At 41.7% G+C, this 19,012-nt stretch overlaps 1 protein-coding gene across 1 annotated transcript in view; it reads right to left on the bottom strand.

Moving 5' to 3' along the window:
* DPP6 (dipeptidyl peptidase like 6) overlaps positions 1 to 19,012 on the bottom strand; it is a 594,783-nt gene that overhangs the window by 59,380 nt on the left and 516,391 nt on the right. The window contains exons 11-14 of the mRNA XM_026652149.1: positions 10,412 to 10,535; positions 9,476 to 9,514; positions 4,321 to 4,428; positions 3,577 to 3,668 (exon numbers count right to left, since the gene is read on the bottom strand). Coding sequence (XP_026507934.1) covers positions 3,577 to 3,668; positions 4,321 to 4,428; positions 9,476 to 9,514; positions 10,412 to 10,535 — 363 coding nt within the window. The remainder of the gene's footprint in view (positions 1 to 3,576; positions 3,669 to 4,320; positions 4,429 to 9,475; positions 9,515 to 10,411; positions 10,536 to 19,012) is intronic.

Genomic DNA, 19,012 nt, shown 5'->3' with positions numbered 1-19,012 from the left:
GAAAACAATATCTGTTACCTATTTGCATAAATCCAAAGTAAAAAGCAGCCATCCTTCAAGGACTGTATTTAGTGAGCACAGCTTTGCATGCAAAGTGTACTACATTAAGAAACAAGTGGAAAAAAAAACATTAAAAATAAGCTTAGAGATGCTGAAAGAATTCAGCTGAGAAATGTGTCACTTTGGAAAATAAGTAAGTGATTTAAGGAAAGAGTGTGAAGTTAAAGGTAGCTTTTGCACAAATGAACACTGCAGAGTTCGGGGGGAATTAAACAGTTGAGTGGTGTGGCAATAAATATAAGTACAGTAACTCCTCATTTAACGTTGTCCCACTTAACGTTGTTTCAATGTTACATCCCTGCTCAATTAGGGAACATGCTCGTTTAAAGTTGTGCAATGCTCCCTTATAACGTCGTTTGGCTGCCTGCTTGTAAGATTCTGTGGAAGAGCAGCGACTTTACAAGGGAGCATTGCACAAGTTCCGCTTCTCCGCCTCCTCCCCCTCCCTCCCAGGCTCCCCCCACCGCCAAACAGCTATTTGGCGGCGCTTAGGACTTTCTGGGAGGAAGGGAGGGAGGGGGAGGAGCGGAGACGCAGGGCTTCCCCGCTCCTGCCCCTCCCTCCCAGAAAGTCCTAAGCGCGAAGTGCTGGGAGGGAGGGGGAGGAGCAGGGAAGCTGTGCGTCTCCACTCCTCCCCCACCCTCCCTCCCTCCCAGAAAGTCCTAAGCGCCGCCAAACAGCTGATTAGTGGCATTTAGGATTTTCTGGGAGGGCGGGGGAGGAGTGGAGATGCAGGGTTTCTCCGCTCCTCCTCCTCCCTCCCAGAAAGTCCTAAGTGCCTCCAAACAGCTGTTTGGCAGCGCTTAGGACTTTGGGGGGGGCAGGGGTGTGGCGTGCTCCGGAGAGGAGGTGGAGTGGGGGTGGGAAGAGGTGGGCCTGGAGTGGAGCGTGGACAGGAAGAGGCGGGCCTGGAGCATTCCCGGCAAAATCCGAGCCTGTTCTCTTGGGAAGCTGCTGCTGCAAAGATGCTTCCTAGCGTCCTTGCCTGCAGCAGGCTGTGGCTGTGTGGGGTAAGCCAGGGGCACTTCCCAACCACAGTACAGTACTGTACAGTATACAGTATAATGCCTTTTGTCTGGCCCCAAAAAATTTCCTTGGAACCTAACCCCCCGCATTTACATTAAATCTTATGGGACAATTGGATTCATTTAACATTGTTTCACTTAAAGTTGCATTTTTCAGGAACATAACTACAAGGTTAAGTGAGGAGTTACTGTAGTGAAGCCCAACCACCCAAAACCTATTTGAAACTACAATCCAAAATCTCTTTTCTTTTAACAAGTTATTAATTACGAACAACAGAGCTACTTTGAATGGTGCAGCGGCCATTCAAAAACATGACAAAACCTCCAACCATTGAAATCCTATTAAAAAGTTCTGTTTATCTGTGATGTACAATAAATTTTACTAAGAAAGTAAAACAAAAACAATATGGTGGAGTTTTGTAAGTAAAAAAAAAAAGAGATTAAAATGTGTTAGACTAAAAACAGGTCCAAAGGGTTTAGGGTTAAGACCTATTAAGAAAATATTGTACAAAAATGTTCATTTTATGTATGTATCAGTGTTATTAAATTTTACAGGTCTGCAGGTCTACCTAAAGAATTGTGCCTACTAAAATTTAGTGAAATATAGTTTAAAACTGTTGAAAAAGTTTCTAAACAGAAATGTACACTTTAGAATGGGAGGGCAACTACACCAAAAGAAACTTAATAGGATTGCCACAGGAAGAGGAGTGTTTAAAATTGATGTGTCACTCAGAAACCAATTGTGGGAACATGACCAACCATTTCAACAGAAGATAGCAGCAAAAGTACGGCATCCACTGAATAAGCAAAACCAAAGACTCATTAACGAAGTTTTGTTAACTGTATATAATATACATAATATTGTAATTGTTTTTAAAGAAGCATGGAATTAAGTCAATGTGTTAAAATAATAATATCATGTGTAATATGTGGGGAATACACACTATGCAAAATAAAAGTGGTCGTAAGTGATATGAAGCAAGAAAACTTGACCTCTTTTTTCACCACAGAAAAGTTACCCCAACAAGATATAAAGCTTTACCGTGCACAGTACCTTTAAATACTTTTTTTTTAACTAGAGGTTTTAAAAAAGCAACCCACCCCTCTTCCTATAACATTTGATTCTTTGAACAGCTATATGGGTTCAGGCACCTGGAAAACCCATTGAGAGCCTCTGCTTGAAGAGGGGATTCCAACCGTTAAGGAAGATATAGCCTGAACTTGGGAGGAATGTCATTGTCTAAGCGTCACAGTGACACTGTAGCCAGCTCCATTTCTGTGTGATAAGTAGTGAAAGCACCAGGTTTCTGAGGTCACCCATTACTGTTTCAGGTCCTTGAATTAGCTGCATATGCAAGGGGTGGCCAACGTCAATTCAGAGGACAAAGTCCAGGTTGACATCTCCATGGGGACCAAAGGCCACGAGTTTTACAAGGGTGGTGATGACCCACAGGAGCAGATATTGTCTTAGTGGGGGTGAGGGGGAGGACTGAATAACATAATGGCTGGAGTATCTAATCCAGCAGGTCTATTTCCTATAAACTGGGCTCACCTGAATATGTAGATTTCTCATATTGTGCAGTCAAATCACAAATATTACATGCCTTTAAAACTGCAATGTGAGTAATTATGCCAGCTTAGCCCTTAGCTCACACTGAAGTCAACAGGAACTGCAGGCATTTTTAGTTCCTTTCAGAATTGGGCCCTTAATTATCATTCAGTGCTTAGGATGGGCTTATGCCTTTTGACTCAGTTATTTAGTGCCAATGTGGGATAGTGCTGGAGACAATAGATCATTTTAAATTTAAGAAGTCTAGAATTCAGCATCTTGCATCTCATTGAAACTTTGCCTGAAAGAGCAACTCCACACGATGTGAACTGGAAACCCCTTCAGAGTGCTCTCTTCTATGGTATTTTGCTGAGATTTAGGACAATGGCAAGCACACCAAGAACTGGAACATCACTAACAAAGGATCAAGGTAAAAATGAGGGAAATTGTAAAAACTTGAGGGCAGTTTACCAAGCAGAAATGTTTGTTCATTACAATAGTTTTTGTGTGTGTCAAACAGAATTCTTTCCAAGACTAGGAGGACTAAAAAGAGCAAAGCCAGCCAATGAACACAGAACTCTCTCTTCAAATTTTGAATCAAAAGTTGTTGAAGAAGAAACATAGCAACACACACACGTATATATATGTAAACCAGGCTTCTTTCTGTGTGTCAAATATCAAAATGAGATTGATTATTAAACACACAAAGTCAGTGGTAGGGGAGGGAACAAATCAAGGCAAGACTTCACTGAAACACTAGATTGTAAACTAGAGATTAAGCCACGAACAGATGTAGCCAGCCCTCTCCTGCTGTCTGTACATCTAGCTGTTCATGCGCACAAACTGCTTTCAAGATGGCTCCTGTAGACTAGCTAACTCTAGAGCAGAACTAAAAGATGAAAGTCTGTTTTGTTTGCTACTTACACCGACTTCTTTACTTACATTTTATGTCTCTTTTCATCATATGCCAAAATCTTTGTCACATCCCAATCACCAGATGTAATGGACTGTAAGTTATCACTGCTGCTATTGGGCTGCCAAAAAAAAAAAAAAGTGTGTTTTCTTTTTTTCTGAAAAGACGACACTTGAACAAGACTAAAAAAACTTTATTTTTATTTCTCAAAACATGAAGCCCTCGTGACTCCTCCATGACTTGTTAAAAGTAATCACTAATTTGTGGTTCTCCCCAAAGTATTGCTATGAATGTGCAGACATGCTTAAATATACTGAATCAGATTCATCTCTGGCACAACTCCATTGATGATAATGGGATTAATTGGGCGCAGCATAAAGAATACAGATGGGAGTCCTTTCCTGTGATCCTCTTCTGCCCATGGGTTCTGGATAATAACCTCGGATGATTGTGCAGAGAGCCACTTATTTAGGAATAATGGAGGAGATGCTTGTTTAAAAAAACCCCCAAAAGTGACATTCTTTGAATTTTGCTTGAAATGTGAAGACCTTTTAATTATAAATCTAAGCAAACTGCGTCATTTGAAACTCTTGTTCCTCCTATGCATGCCTGAAATGCTACTAGCATTTAGCCCATTTAAGGTATTCATCCTTATGGTCAGAGGGATTAAAATTCTCCATAGACACCTTGCCATATCTTGGATCTCAACACAGGTATTATGTTCATGGCATGTACTAGTCAGCACTGACAAAGATTAACAAAGGTTGTTTCACCTGTGACGATGACATGGCAATATGGTAGAACTTTCCTCGCCCCCCCTGAGGAATGGCTCGGATGAAGAAAAACTTCCGTCCGTCTTTGGAAAATATTGGCTCTTCATTCTGTAAATGTCAATTGAATAGGTTTAATCGTCACTAGTTAGGGCTTCTTGGTGTTTTTAAAAAACTGTTCAACCCTGCAAAAAATGGAGGACTTCTAACAACCACTTAAAACAAATAAACAGCCCTCTCAAAACAGAGAAAAATGAGCCCTGAAATTCTGACCCCCCTCCCCCCTTTTTTTGTATCTCCTGAGTAGCAGTCATCTTTCAGCTAGCCTCTTGTGGAATTAAAGGGAGACAGACAGTAAGGAAGCACTCTTGGCTTCAAAGGCAATACCCATTTGTGAAGCACAGAAAAAGCTACATGCCTACAGAGAAGTTTGTCTGGGGGCAACCGGAATGAAGCGCTTTAATAAACACAGACTCAGCAGTGTGTGCCTAGCAAATCTTGTTTACTCAGCTGGAAAAACGGCATTGGGCTGTGTATCATTCCACATACATTTCCTTAAAGAAACATCACCAACCTGTCCTTCAGAGTCTAAGTCCTGTCTCCTTCCCTACCTTCTCACAGATGATTAATTCACAAAATTATTTACAAGGGGGGGGGAGAATAAAAAGAAATAAGGTCTTTTAAAACTGTCTTTGCTTCAAGGCTCCCAGGTGAACCTGGTGATTGATTTTCATCCCATTATTATAACGTTCAGTCAGAGAGAGACAAGGTGCTAGGTATGGAAATCAAACACTGCAGGCAGCAACTAGTTCGTTTCTGAAGACTGCTTTGTTTTCTTTTCTGCTGTAGGAATCCATGGGTGGCTGGGACCTTTCTACTGTGGGGAGATAGTTGTGTAGTAGACTACCAAGGAATGCAGAAGACTTTGATATATATGATACCTGAGGGTGGCAAAAATCATTAGCTTGATATATCATGGCATTCGGCTGGTTGCACCTCCTTTGTTCTAGCTCTTACTGGTAGACAGGCTGGTTACTAACGTACAAAATTTAATCTCTCCAAAGTGCATATTGAATGAACTTAGGAAGAATCTGAAGCCTTCCTTCCCAAGCCGTTGCTTAGAGTACGAACAAGGCTCTGCCATCCCTGTCTATCCTGGGGCACTCTTTGCATATTCAGTATGCTGTTAAGTCCCATAAGTTTCCCCCTCTCCGAGTACTGTTCAATGGAGCAATTCTTTCTGTCAGCCCTTTGTGTGTTCCACAAGCCACCCAATGGACACACCTGCCATGGCAGATATTCTGGTCTCATTCTTAACACATGTCAAAACACCAAGCAGAACCAACCAAGATCAATACTAACAACTTGATCATACTGGGGATTGTGTTAATGTTATAGATTAATTATTTGCATTAACAACAAATGAATCCATTTTACTTTTTTTTAATGCTGCCACAGCATTCTTGCTTTATTTTACTTTGCTCCTCGTCATTCATTAATTATTTCACTTTCTATTAGTGTTAGATTTACAGAGTCTACATTTTGGGCCTAACCTGCCAGGTTTCCTTTTATTTTTCCTTCCTTACCTGTCTAGAACATTGTAAAAGTACGACCATCTCTCACTTGGCAAAATTTCATGAAATAAGTCTCACCTGTTTCTTATAGTTTCTAGAACTTTAAGTATGAAAATCTTTATGACTATTTCCAGAGGCATGCTAAGAAGATAAAAAAACCCACTGGCAAACTACTATCATGCCATGGGCCAAATTCTATGCTGGTGTAAACTGGCACACTTTGACTGTAGTCAATAGAGCTGTACCAATCAATAAAGGTACATAATTTGTACTATTTGTATAAATTTGTACTATTGTAGCAGCATTTCTCTTGGCAGTGGAAGTAGACTTTGTACAGATTGGTTTAACAGATTACTTGAATCTATTTCCAGGTATACAGAAAAGTCATACATCAGACAAATGATTACTGGTCTTCATCAGTACTCCTCTGAGGTTATGAGCGGTCTGTTTGTTGTATCTGCTGGTGGAAAAACTCCCTTAATATAGTCAGGTTTTTTTAAGAACCTGTAGTTGTGTTACAGAGACTCAGTATGGACACATACAAAAAGAGGCCACTGGGACAGAGATTTTTGGGATATAATCTTCTTATTGTATAGAGCAGCACTAAGGATCTTGAAAACAAACCTGGCCTGAGTTAAAGCTGATGTGTGCAATATTTTAATCTTATTAATATAAAGAGCAAAAATGAACTGGAAGGAGATGCATTTTAGGTTCACACCGTCTAGTATAAAAATACTAAAATTGGCATTGAAAGAAAAATTAGCATGGTGCAGATGAAAATAAAAAGTAAAATTAACTCTGGATGCAACCATTTTCAGGGAGCAAGGCTAACTGTGGGGAGGAAGAATTCACTCATTCATTAAGAGGCAGGGTGAACCAGAGAACAGGGGCCTTGACCAGGACTTGGGAGAGTGAAGTTCCATTCCTTGGCTTGCCACTGACTTGCTGTGTGACCTCAGGTAAGATACTTCACCTCTGTCTTTCCCTCCCGCCCTTTGTCTCTTTACAGCACAAACCCTTTGGTGCAAGGACTATCTCCTACTATTTCTGTGTACAGTGCCTAGCACAATGGGGCTCCAATCTTAGCTGTGGCCTCTAGGTGCTACCATACTAACTAATTATAATAATTCTGCATAGAGATCAGTGGAGAAAAGCAGGGAGCTTTGAAAGCCGGTTTAAGTAAGGGTCAATGTGTATTTATTTATTGGTACATATAGTTTTGTTTTGAATGAATTTGCTCTTGTTCATTTTATAGGCAAAGGGTCAAGGAGTTTCACACAGAAACAGATAATCTGAACTACCCTGTCCGTCTCCTATAACTCCTATGATGCCCTCCCTGCTCCCTTTACACTCTTCAGGACAGTCCTGCCATTTGTCTGCTTGACCCAGCTCACCCCGGGGTCCCACAATGAATAATTTCACCATGTGGGTTTGAGTGAGATTTCATTTTTGTTGGGTATATACAGTATCTCACTAATTCCCAGCATGATGGCCCCATGAATTATTTTCATGCCAAGAATGGCAGCTTTCAGTCACAGTGACGGTTTGGGACTCTCACAGATGAGTGTGGCTTTTTAACCCTTTGCAGTTCACCTTTCAGTGAGATTGTGGATTTGGGGAATTTGCTGAAATGTCTGTATTGTGGTTTAATATCAGTGAGAACCATCCCCATCTCTGAAGCCAGAGGGTCCACCCCCAACAATATTAGAACACAACATAAATACTCTGATTAACCGGGTAGCATGTGTGTGTCTATGTGTAGCCCTGCTCTCTACAAGATGGATTCAGAACTGCTCAACTAAGTGCCATTAGCCCCATGCTGCTCACACCAAACAGGGAATCTCCTTTAGCTCAGGCAGGAGGGGCCTATGCTTTTTGAATCAGGAGGCTCTGAGTTCTATCCCTGCTGTGCACCATGGTCACTAGGAACTTGAAGGTGATAGCAGTGCGGCAGTAATGAAGTCCAAGGTAGCTAGGCATTTTTTATACTTCATCGGTTCTAAATGCAAAATCCTCACTGAAAGTTGAGTGTAAAGGGTTAAAAAGCCAGACTTGTTTGTAAGGTTCCCAGAGTACTGGCGTTATTGAAAAATGTAACTGATGCTGCATATTAACTACCAGTGAGAGAACCATTGCTGGGGCCATCTTGCCATGGTGATGGGAACCAGGGAGGTTGAATGAGATTTTCAGTATCTCACTGTAACACACAACAACATTCTTCATTATAGGACCAACGCTGAGCTGAGGCAGCTATGGAAATAGGAGGACTGGTGTGAAGAGTGCAACCCCAGGGGAACAAAATCAGGGGTGGACCTGTGCTCAGCCAAAGTAGGAGGTGTTGTCAGTTCTCTATCTCTATGTAAAACTCTTGGCTTGAAATTCTGGTCCCATTGAAGTCAATATGGTCAGGATTTCACCCTGGATTCCATTTGCCTATTTTAAAAAGTTAAATTTAAAACAAAGTTATATTACAAGAAATAAGTAAATAAACCACCACTGAAACTCATTGAAAACCAGCCTTCAGAGGTACCTGCTTTTCCCATTGCTTTCTCTACAGAATGAATTTCTCCCTTTGATTGTTGCCCTTGCTTCCTGGAAATGAGTGTCTTGTTGGAGTTAGGTAAGGGCTATCTAGAGAACATTATAACGTTCATATAATAATAATTATTTCCTGCTGGAGGAACAGACTCCTGCTGAAGGTAAGGATTCTGACAGCGGGGAAAGACTCCATCATCTCTCCACTGCTGGAGCCTTTCCCTGCCAGGGTACAGACTCCAGCAGTGGGTAAAGACTTCGGCAGCAGGGAGGCAGTGGGGAAAGGCTCTGACAAGGGGTAGGCAGTGGGGGAAGGCTGAGCCTTTCCCTGCTGCCTCCCCCCTGCCAGAGCCTTTCATTGACTTGTGCAGCTACACACCACAGTGTGGATGCAGCTACACATGCCTTTCATGCTGCCAAAAGTGGTGTGTAGTGTAGACTTATGAGCCTAAGTATCATTTTCAAAAGTAACTTAGGCACTAAGTCACTTTGATTTTAAAACACAACTTAGGTGCTTTTGAAAATGTTACTCTTTGGCTCCTAAACATCTAAGTGACTTTTGAAAATGGGACTTAGACTCCTAAGTCACTTAGATCCTTTCTGATAATTTGACCTTTGATCATTTAAGTGCAATGGGTAGAATTCACCCTGTGCGGAGGGCCAGCAAAAGGCCAACACACCACTTAAATCCAATATAAGCCCCAAAATAAGGCTTAATCAAGGACTTCAGTAGGGGACAGACCATGTGCTGGCTCTCTGGAATTTCACCCAACGCTTGTTTTTCAGGTTGTTTAAATCCACGTTCAACATATGCTGGAATTATGCTTCCAGCCACTGTGGTCTGCTATGTAAAGAAGGCGTCTCAGATACATTAGGTGAAGATGCTCCTTACTTCAACAAGAAGAGCTTGTATATTCTGTTAAGAAAATCCCTTCTATAATATGAACGATCATGATATCAAAGTACCACTTGGAATTCCAAAAATAAGCTTTTTCTCTTGCGGGGAAAAACATTTGAAAATATAATCACGAAAAGAAGATCACTGTTACCTGTCTGTGTAGCCAGGCTTCACTTTCATCTTCATGTTTCTAAAATGAAATGACATAATTAAAGAGTTTGCACGGGTTACATTTTGTTCATCAGTGCAGAAAGCAGTTTGACTGAATTTGAACAGGGGTGAACAAGCAGCGAGAAACTGTTCAAGCATGCTGTTTCGGAATGTAATCTTGGGCTGCTCTTCTTGTCCTCTATTGTTGCTCTCTGATAAACAAGCAAGTGAGCATATGGGAAGGTATGTTATCCTACTGCCAAAAAACGGAATCCCAACAGATACATTACTCCCTAAAGAAAGATAGCAATGTAGTTGTTGTTACACTGTTCCCAGCAACTTCGTGTGGGGCCTTGTCTACACATAGCATTTGCACTGACTTTAACTATACTAGTTCAAAAACTGAACTAGTTAAATTGGTGCATCCCCATAGTGTGGATGTAATTATACTAGTTAAAAGTTATTTATATGTTGGTACTGAAACAAACTATAGTGATATACATGTCTTTATGTCTGTATAAAAGTGCCCACATTAGGGAATTGCAGCAATTTAATTAAATTGGTAGAAAACTGTGTATAGACAAACCCATGTATATTTCTATTGAGCTCAGATGTTAAAAAGGACACCCAAGTTAAAAATAGTAGGGGTGTGTGTGTGAGTGAGTGCGTGACAGAGAATGCACCTACATTCTCTCTCCCTATATATAAATACACATATATATTGTACAGATAGGACTGGATTGTGCCTAGCTTTTCTGTAGGGGGCCACAATCAGCCCATACCCCTTGCACAGTAAATATTGTATATGTCTCTTATATTCTATCTATACATAAAGTACTGTGTGTCAGGTGACCCACTTTCAGATAAAAGGATATTCTCTCCCGGGGGATTACAAACACGGAAGGTCAAACAATCTTCTTTTAAGTGTCTTTCCTACCTTTGTGCAGACTCCAGTGGTAGCATCACACAGCGTCAGGATAGAAACGTTCTGTGCTCTGTTCAGCCAATTTACTGCCACTTTGGTGCTTGTTGCCCATTTCACCATGGTTATGTAATAGTCCCTGAAACATGTAAATGCACTCAGTTATCATTGCTACAGTGATCATTTACATCAGTAACGTACGTGCAAGAGATACTAATGCACCGTAATGCAGCTCAGCAGATCACTGGGGTTTGTGGATCGTACTGTGACTGGACAGGAAAGGAAAAGTCTATTGTTATTAGAACATTTCTGTCTTGATCTTTCTAGGACTAGTTATGCACTCATATGAACACCTGAAAATGGCATTTTTAGGGCTATGCATGTACCTACAACTTCCCACTCTGCTTGCCAGCTGTGAAAATAGAGGGGTCAGATCTACCAACACAGCATCACACATGTTATTCAGAACCTCCCAAGAATGGGTGGAAAGTGCATTGGGCTACATATCCAAGCATACGTGACCAAAGAAACAAATTACATGGACTATTTCTACTCTCATATAGAACTACTGGCCTTTAAATATGCATATTAGTTAAAATGTCTCTTAGGGTCTGGGGAGGAATAGAAAGAGATGGCTTATAGAGTCTGGTGACTGGCCCAAGAGGTCTGACCCAACTAAGGAACAAACTAATCCCCCATTCAAACAGACCTCTACAACCAGTATGAAACTATAGTGGCTTAGTAGTGGAGCCATGCTGAAAATAAACTAGTTTTACGGAGTGGAAAATCAGACTGTAGGCGTTTAGCACAGCAAAGATTTGTATAAAGAAGCCAATGGAGCTGCACCAGTTTAGATTAGAACCTGGCCCACAACCTCTGTCACCATCTTCTTGTTACTAAACGTTTACATTATGGTAGCTCTTCGGGAGCACAACCAGTTTGGGTCCCATTGTGCAAGGTGCTGTTCAAACATATAATAAAGGACAGCCCCTGCCCCAAGGAGCTTATAAAAGACAAGGTGCAACAGCTGGATGATACAAACAAGCAGGCTGGGGTGGAATGGACAAGATGTGTAAACAAATACCCATAATAGGAGGTGCAAATTCTTAGCCAGTTAGTGGCAGCATCACAACTCTCCATCTTCAGTCACAGAGGGATTAATCTAAAGGGGGAGACTCTTGCTGAACTGACAAATGTAGAGATATAATAATATAGTGGAGGAGTGTGCGGGCCAAAAGCACCCTTAAATTATAATACAATGACTTTTCATAGTGTGCAGTCTATAAAATTTTTATTAGTTCATTTGTTTGCTATAAAATATGTATAAGGAGTTGTTGCTCTCATTGGGATTAATGTGCTGAGTCACTAGAGAGTACTCTGTATTCTGGCAACGATTCCCATACAAAGTGCAGAGAAAGGGCGAAAGCAACAAAGATCTGTTTGTCTAGCAAAATAACAAGCTGGAAATTAATTTTGTAGCTTTCAGCAATATTTAGAGCATGAATTTGGCTGGGGAAAAAACAAATGAGTTCAGCTGCATGCACAATGCTGGAAGACAGGGCACCTTTGGGCAAGGTAATAGTGTCCTGGAAATTCAGTGGCTGAAATAAATTGTGATTTTACTCAATATCAGCAGTAGCACATTCCCTAGGCAGGGGGAAAATGGTCATGCAAAAATAAATTGTATTAAAAAAATAACAGTCAGCAGCAGGTTTGACAACAAATAAACATATAAATAAAAATATAAAAAAAAGCAAGAGTAACTATTCATTTAGGACAAATTGTTGATTGGAGCATTTTTCCGTAACTCCTGTTGAGAATCTGAAGTAAATAATGTAGTGCCCATCTTTAAAAAAGGGAAGGAGGGGGATCCGGGGAACTACAGGCCAGTCAGCCTCACCTCAGTCCCTGGAAAAATCATGGAGCAGGTCCTCAAGGAATCCATTTTGAAGCACTTTGAGGAGAGGAAAGTGATCAGGAACAGTCAGCATGGATTCACCAAGGGCAAGTCATGCCTGACTAACCTAATTGCCTTCTATGATGAGATAACTGGCTCTGTGGATGAGGGGAAAGCAGTGGACGTGTTATTCTTTGACTTTAGCAAAGCTTTTGATACGGTCTCCCACAGTATTCTTGCCAGCAAGTTAAAGAAGTATGGGCTGGATGAATGGACTATAAGGTGGATAGAAAGCTGGCTAGATCATGGGCTCAACGAGTAGTGATCAATGGCTCCATGTCTAGTTGGCAGCCGGTATCAAGTGGAGTGCCCCAAGGGTCAGTCCTGGGGCCGGTTTTGTTCAATATCTTCAATAATGATCTGGAGGATGGCGTGAATTGCACCCTCAGCAAGTTTGCAGATGACACTAAACTAGGAGTGATAGATACGCTGGAGGATAGGTATAGGATACAGAGGGACCTAGACAAATTAGAGGATTGGGCCAAAAGAAATCTGATGAGGTTCAACAAGGACAAGTGCAGAGTCCTGCACTTAGGACAGAAGAATCCGATGCACTGCTACATACTAGGGACCGAGCGGCTAGGCAGCAGTTCTGCAGAAAAGGACCTAGGGGTTACAGTGGATGAGAAGCTGGATATGAGTCGACAGTGTGCCCTTTTTGCCAAGAAGGCTAAAGGCATTTTGGCCTTTATAAGTAGGAGCATTGCCAGCAGATCGAGGGATGTGATCATTCCCCTCTATTCGGCATTTGTGAGGCCTCATCTGGAGTACTGTGTCCAGTTTTGGGCCCCACACTACAAGAAGGATGTGGAAAAATTGGAAAGAGTCCAGCAGAGGGCAACAAAAATGATTAGGGGGCTGGAGCACATGACTTATGAGGAGAGGCTAAGGGAACTGGGATTATTTAGTCTGCAGAAGAGAAGAATGAGGAGGGATTTGATAGTTGCTTTCAACTACCTGAAAGGGAGTTCCAAAGAGAATAGATCTAGACTGTTCTCAGTGGTAGCAGATGACAGAACAAGGAGTAATGGTCACAAGTTGCAGTGGGGGAGGTTTAGGTTGGATATTAGGAAAAACTTTTTCAGTAGGAGGGTGGTGAAGCACTGGAATGGGTTACCTAGGGAGGTGGTGGAATCTCCTTCCATAGAGGTTTTTAAGGCCAGGCTTGACAAAGCCCTGGCTGGGATGATTTAGTTGGGGATTGGTCCTGCTTTGAGCAGGGGGTTGGACTAGATGACCTCCTGAGGTCCCTTCCAACCCTGATATTCTATGATTCTATGTTAAATTTTGATGTCACACAAGCTGGCTGGGATGTAACATCTAAAGCTCCTATCTTAGAAACTACACATATTAGTTCAGGTCCAATATTGTCTCCCTTGCAAAAAAATAAAGATGGGAGTGGAACCTCAAATTCCCTCCTTATCACTTACCTCTGCCACATTGCCTACAGAACACAACCAGCTGGCAATCTATCTAAGTACTTATGTGACCTCCATTTCCATAATATCTGAGCAACTCCCTGTGAGGTAGGGAAATGCTATTATCCCCATTTTACAAGTGGGGGACTGAGATACAAGGAGACTAAGTGACTTGCTCAAGGTCACACAGGAAGTTTGTAGTTGAGCATGGAATTGGCCCTGGGTCTTCAAAGTCCCATGCTAAGCACTTGATCATATTTCTTCTTACTTAACAACTAGGCAAGTGGCAAACTGAAACTCCTGTTTAGTGTTCAGGATTCCTCATTTCTCCACTTGCATTATTGAGTCCCCCACCTGACATTTGTCCGTTTATCCACCTAGTCCATCCTATCACAATCCTAGATTGTGAGCTCACAAGGGGGAGGGATCATCTTTTTATTGTTGTCTGCACAGCACCCAGCACCATGGGCTCCCGATTCTTTATTGTAATACAGATGGAATAGTAATAAACACCAATAATAATGAATTTCATTTGTTCTCACAGGAAATTCTCCTGAAAGGCTTAGAACTCTTTCAGGAGATATTTGGAGCCCTTTGAAGAGGATCACATCGCTTCTCATAGCACAGATCATCTCACTGTTTCATTATGAGACATTTACATTCCCATAACTACATGTATGGTTTGCAGCTAGGAATCAAAAATCCAAATTGTGCATGCACATAATAATAGGGATATCAGCCATCACAAAAAATGGTGAAATGTTGCTTGGCAAAATGACATACAACCTTCCATTTTGTGATCTCAAAGCATGTGCAGTCAGTTCCTATCTCAGATCCTAGTTACTGGGCTCCTTTCTTAGTAGCTTATTTGTTGATGACCTGTGCAAGGGCCAGATGCAATCAGTCTCCGCACTCAAGTTTCTGCTCTTGTAATACACCACTGAGGCACACTTATGGGGTAGATAGGAGATGGGACCATTGCCCTGCTCCCAGGATAACCAGCTGATGGATCAGGCTACGTGCTACAACTGGTTTAAAGTTTTTCATCCAAATATTTTTTTTGTTATGAGCTTGCTTTGCAACAACAAAATATTTTTATTTTGGTCCAAATTTTCTGGCTTTTCAACAAAAAACAGACACCAAAATTTTCTAGGCCCATTTTTTTTGTAACATTGTTCTGTTTTTGGTAAAAATATTCAGTCTTCAAGTTTTGAAAGCCACTTTTTTTTTTTTTTTTTTTTTTACCAAAACCTGAAATTTTTTAACAAAAACAGTATTTGGAAACTAAACCTTTTCTTTGATCCATTTTGGTTTTTAGTTGTAAAAAATAAATAATTTTGAGGGGGTGGAAACTTCAGGGGGAAAAAAAGAAAATTTCTCAAAATTCCTGTGGAAAATAATTTGCATTTTTACTACTAGCTCTTTCAGTTGCCTTGAGGAGAACCCCACACTAAGAAGATCCCCCCTCACACCAGGAAGTGCCACTAACTGCATATATCTAAGTGAATCGATTGAATGTATGTTAGGTTTATTTATACCTACTTCTCTGTTTGTAGATCCTTGTGAGAAACACTCCCTTCCTCCCTGAAACTCTTTTCAGTGACTTTGGGCATGGCTACACTTGCAGATGTAGAGCGCTTTGAGTTAAACCAGCCTTTGTAGAGCGCAGTAGGGAAAGCGCTGCAATCTGTCCACACTGACAGCTTCAAGCGCACTGGCATGGCCACATTTGCGGCACTTGCAGCGGCATTGGGAGTGGTGCATTATGGGCACTATCCCAGCATGCAAGTGACTACAACGTGCTTTTAACATGGGAGGGGTAGGGTGGAGTGTGACAGGGAATGTGTTGTGTGTCTGTGGGGGGAGAGAGAGTGAGTTTTGGGGGGGCTGAGAGCATGTCAGCATGCTGTCTTGTAAGTTCAGACAGCAGCACACCCCCTCTCTCCCCCCCGCCTCTCTCTCTCTCACACAGCATTCCACAGTAATGGCTTGCATGCCGGCTGTCAGAAATGGAGCTTTGAAAGGGCATTTCCGCATTCCTACAGGTGTTCAAAACAATGACAAGAGTGGCCGCTTGACTTAAGGGGATTATGGGACGTTTCCAGAGGCCGATCAGAGCGCAGTAATGCAACACCTCGTTCACACTTACGCTCGGGCGTTGTAGCCAAGGCGCAGCAAACGTTATTCCTCTCGCCGAGGTGGAGTACCAGCAGCGCTGTAGCTGCGGAGTCAGAGCGCTCTACGTGCCTTGCCAGTGTGGACGGGGAGTGAGCTAGTGCGCCCGGGGCTCCTTTATTGCACTGTCACTCGCAAGTGTAGCCAAGCCCTAAGACCCGGTCTACACTATACCATTGAGTTGACCCAGCTACATTGCTCAGGGGTGTGAAAAATCCACATCCCTGAGTAACATAGTTAAGCCAACCTTACCTCCGGTGTTGACACCGCTAGGTCAACAGAAGAATTCCCCCGTCAACCTAGGTATCACCTCTCAGGGAGATGGATTACCTACGCTGATAGGAGAACCCCTCCTGTCGGCATAGGTAATGTCTACGCTGAAGCACTACAGCCGCAATGATGCAATGTTTCAAGTGTAGGCAAGCCCTAATTCTACAGGAGATCCCCACTGTCTGGTCCAATGAAATGCAATCACACTAAGCCCCTCATTTCAGAAAAATATATACATAATGAAAATGTACCCCTGAGTCTAGCAGCACCACTTGTACTATGATCTGGAAATGTTATGTTTTTGATTAAATACATAGAGTCATTAATTATGGTATATTTTGCATCATTGTATAATATCAATTATATCAAATAAATTATTTTAATCCATGATTAACCCCACACTACACATATTTATTAGAGTACTAAGATACTGCAGTTCTATAAACTGTCTCAAGCTGTTATAACAATACAACTATGTTAAAGAATTTTAGCTTGCACCTCTTTGCATACAGACAATGCTATTTCCCAATCAGCAGTCCAACAGAAAAATTACAGTAACAATGGTCTTAAAGTAACACATTATACTGAGCCATTGCTTGATACATGCAAATTTGAAATTGTTTTTTACAAGACAAGTCCTGTTCTACATGTTTTTGAGTGTATTCACTGGTGACACTTCTGTCTTGGTAGTGTAAATGGAGCTGTAATGTAACACTTTAGAATGACAATGCGAAAAGCACCATGGAGAAGATTCTGATACCCCTTACACTGAAGGAGTACCAGATTTGAGGACTTCAATAACTCAGACATAGGTTAGGGCTTTGTTACAGGAGTGGGTGGGTGAGATTCGGTGGCCTGTGTTGTGCAGGAGGTCAGACTAGATGATCATAATGGTCCCTTCTGACCTTAAAGTCTATGAGTCTATGAGATACTACAGTGATGAGCACAGTTTAAAAGCCTGTATTAGATTAGAATAAAATATAGAATCAAATAGACTATAATAAAACAAAATTGAAGGACCTCTTACTCCACTGACAGGTCTATTGGTTTCGGACCACGTGTGGAGTGCAGTACAGTACTACTCCACCTGTGTAACGGTATCAGAATCTGGCTCTTTATATTATCTCATGCACAATGAAGATTGACCCACTACACGCCCCTTCCCCCCGGCAAACAGGCAAGTTTCATCTGCCTTGGGCAGTGCCTACTGGCTGGTGTGGTTTTGTTTGGAGGCCCAACATCTAATTTAAACTATCCCAGAGGTACCAGTATAGCTGTCTGATGACCATACACAAATGAATATCCTGGAGGAAGAGATCTTTACACAATTGTATTTGACATTCATACAAAGTGCTCTGTTAATATTTGGAGAGGGACCATTAGTGGGTGGCAATGTAGGCATGGAACCAGATTCTGATCTGATCTCAGTTATACTGGTATAAATCCATTGAAGTCAATGGACTAACTCCTGATTTACATCAGCATGAAAATGAAATCAGAATTTGGGCTCCAGGCTTTGGTAGGTGACTGCATCAAACTTGAGCTAAAGCAGCAGATCAGAACTCTTCTCCCCTGAAGGCAGACTGATTATGATATTAAATGCTTATGCCAACACTGTTCTTTATAGTCTTATAATGATTTGTTTTCAAGTGTCCAAGAAACCACAACACATAGGCCCCAGTTCAGCTAAGCACTTAAGAGTTATTGTGGTGTGGCAGTGTCACCATAGTTAAGATTGCATCATGACTTCTATTTAAAAGTCAACCTTTGTAGTACGTCCTCTGAAATTGACATGATTAGTCAGATTGCTTTGAAATCTGGTGTGCCTCAAGAGCGTACAGGGTAGGGCTAGTGACCCAAGCTTGGGGTCATTTGAGACAGGGGTTCTGGAGACATAGGCCCTGAAAAGATTGCAATCTTCAAAACGTTTCTCAGTGGGTTTTCTTTGTGCAGTCTATTGAAGTGATTTGAGTCAAACTGGTTTCCATTTGTCGAGTTTTACCCAAAGAAGTGCATGGCACTCACTAAATATTTGGGGACCCAAACTGAGACCAGTATTTAAGAAAACGAATGTTCTTTACAGTGTGTATGTGCCAGTTCAGAGAAACAGCTAGAGGGTTTCCATTCCCACCACTTTATGGGCTTTAAAGCTCGACTTTTATAAGTGCTTTAGAATTCGAATGGTGACTCAGATTGATTTCAAATTTGTTGTGCCTGATGGGAGTGCAGAGTAGGATCAGTGTTTCAAATTTAGGGTCATTTGTCTGAGGGGTTCCCGAACTACAGCTCCTTTCCTCCCTGCCCCCAAAAACAAAACAAAATCCCAGTTTCCTTCAACGGCCTTGTACTGTAAAACTGAGAGGGACTGATGACTTGATGAGTCACAGACCTTGTTGAGATTGGTGACTATGAATTTACCCTTCAATTAATATAATTAAGGATAAGTTAATCACAAGCACCCACATAAGACAAAAGGCGTTTTGGATCGAGTGCCTGGAGGTGGCTACAATTAGTGAGCCAAGGGTGGCAATTTTATTGGGGGGGAGGGGAGGGAATGTAATGAAAGTGTCTGGGGACAAAATTAGACATGTGAATGTTTCCTGGGTGGGAGAATGGGCATTAGGGGGGTGGAGGAGTGGGGAAATTGGGGAGTGGTGTTTGGCGATGCAGTAAGGGGAGGGGGATAAATGGGGTATTTGATACAGAAAGTACTCTGAGGGCATTCTGCTCCAAAATATATAAATTCTGCACACGATATTTTAAAATTCTGCAAAATTCTGTAAATTTTGTCTATAA

Source organism: Terrapene carolina, unplaced genomic scaffold, assembly GCF_002925995.2.
Source record: "Terrapene carolina triunguis isolate 2854851 unplaced genomic scaffold, T_m_triunguis-2.0 Scaffold111, whole genome shotgun sequence".
NCBI lineage: Eukaryota > Metazoa > Chordata > Testudines > Emydidae > Terrapene > Terrapene triunguis.
This window is presented reverse-complemented; position numbering and strand designations above follow the sequence as displayed.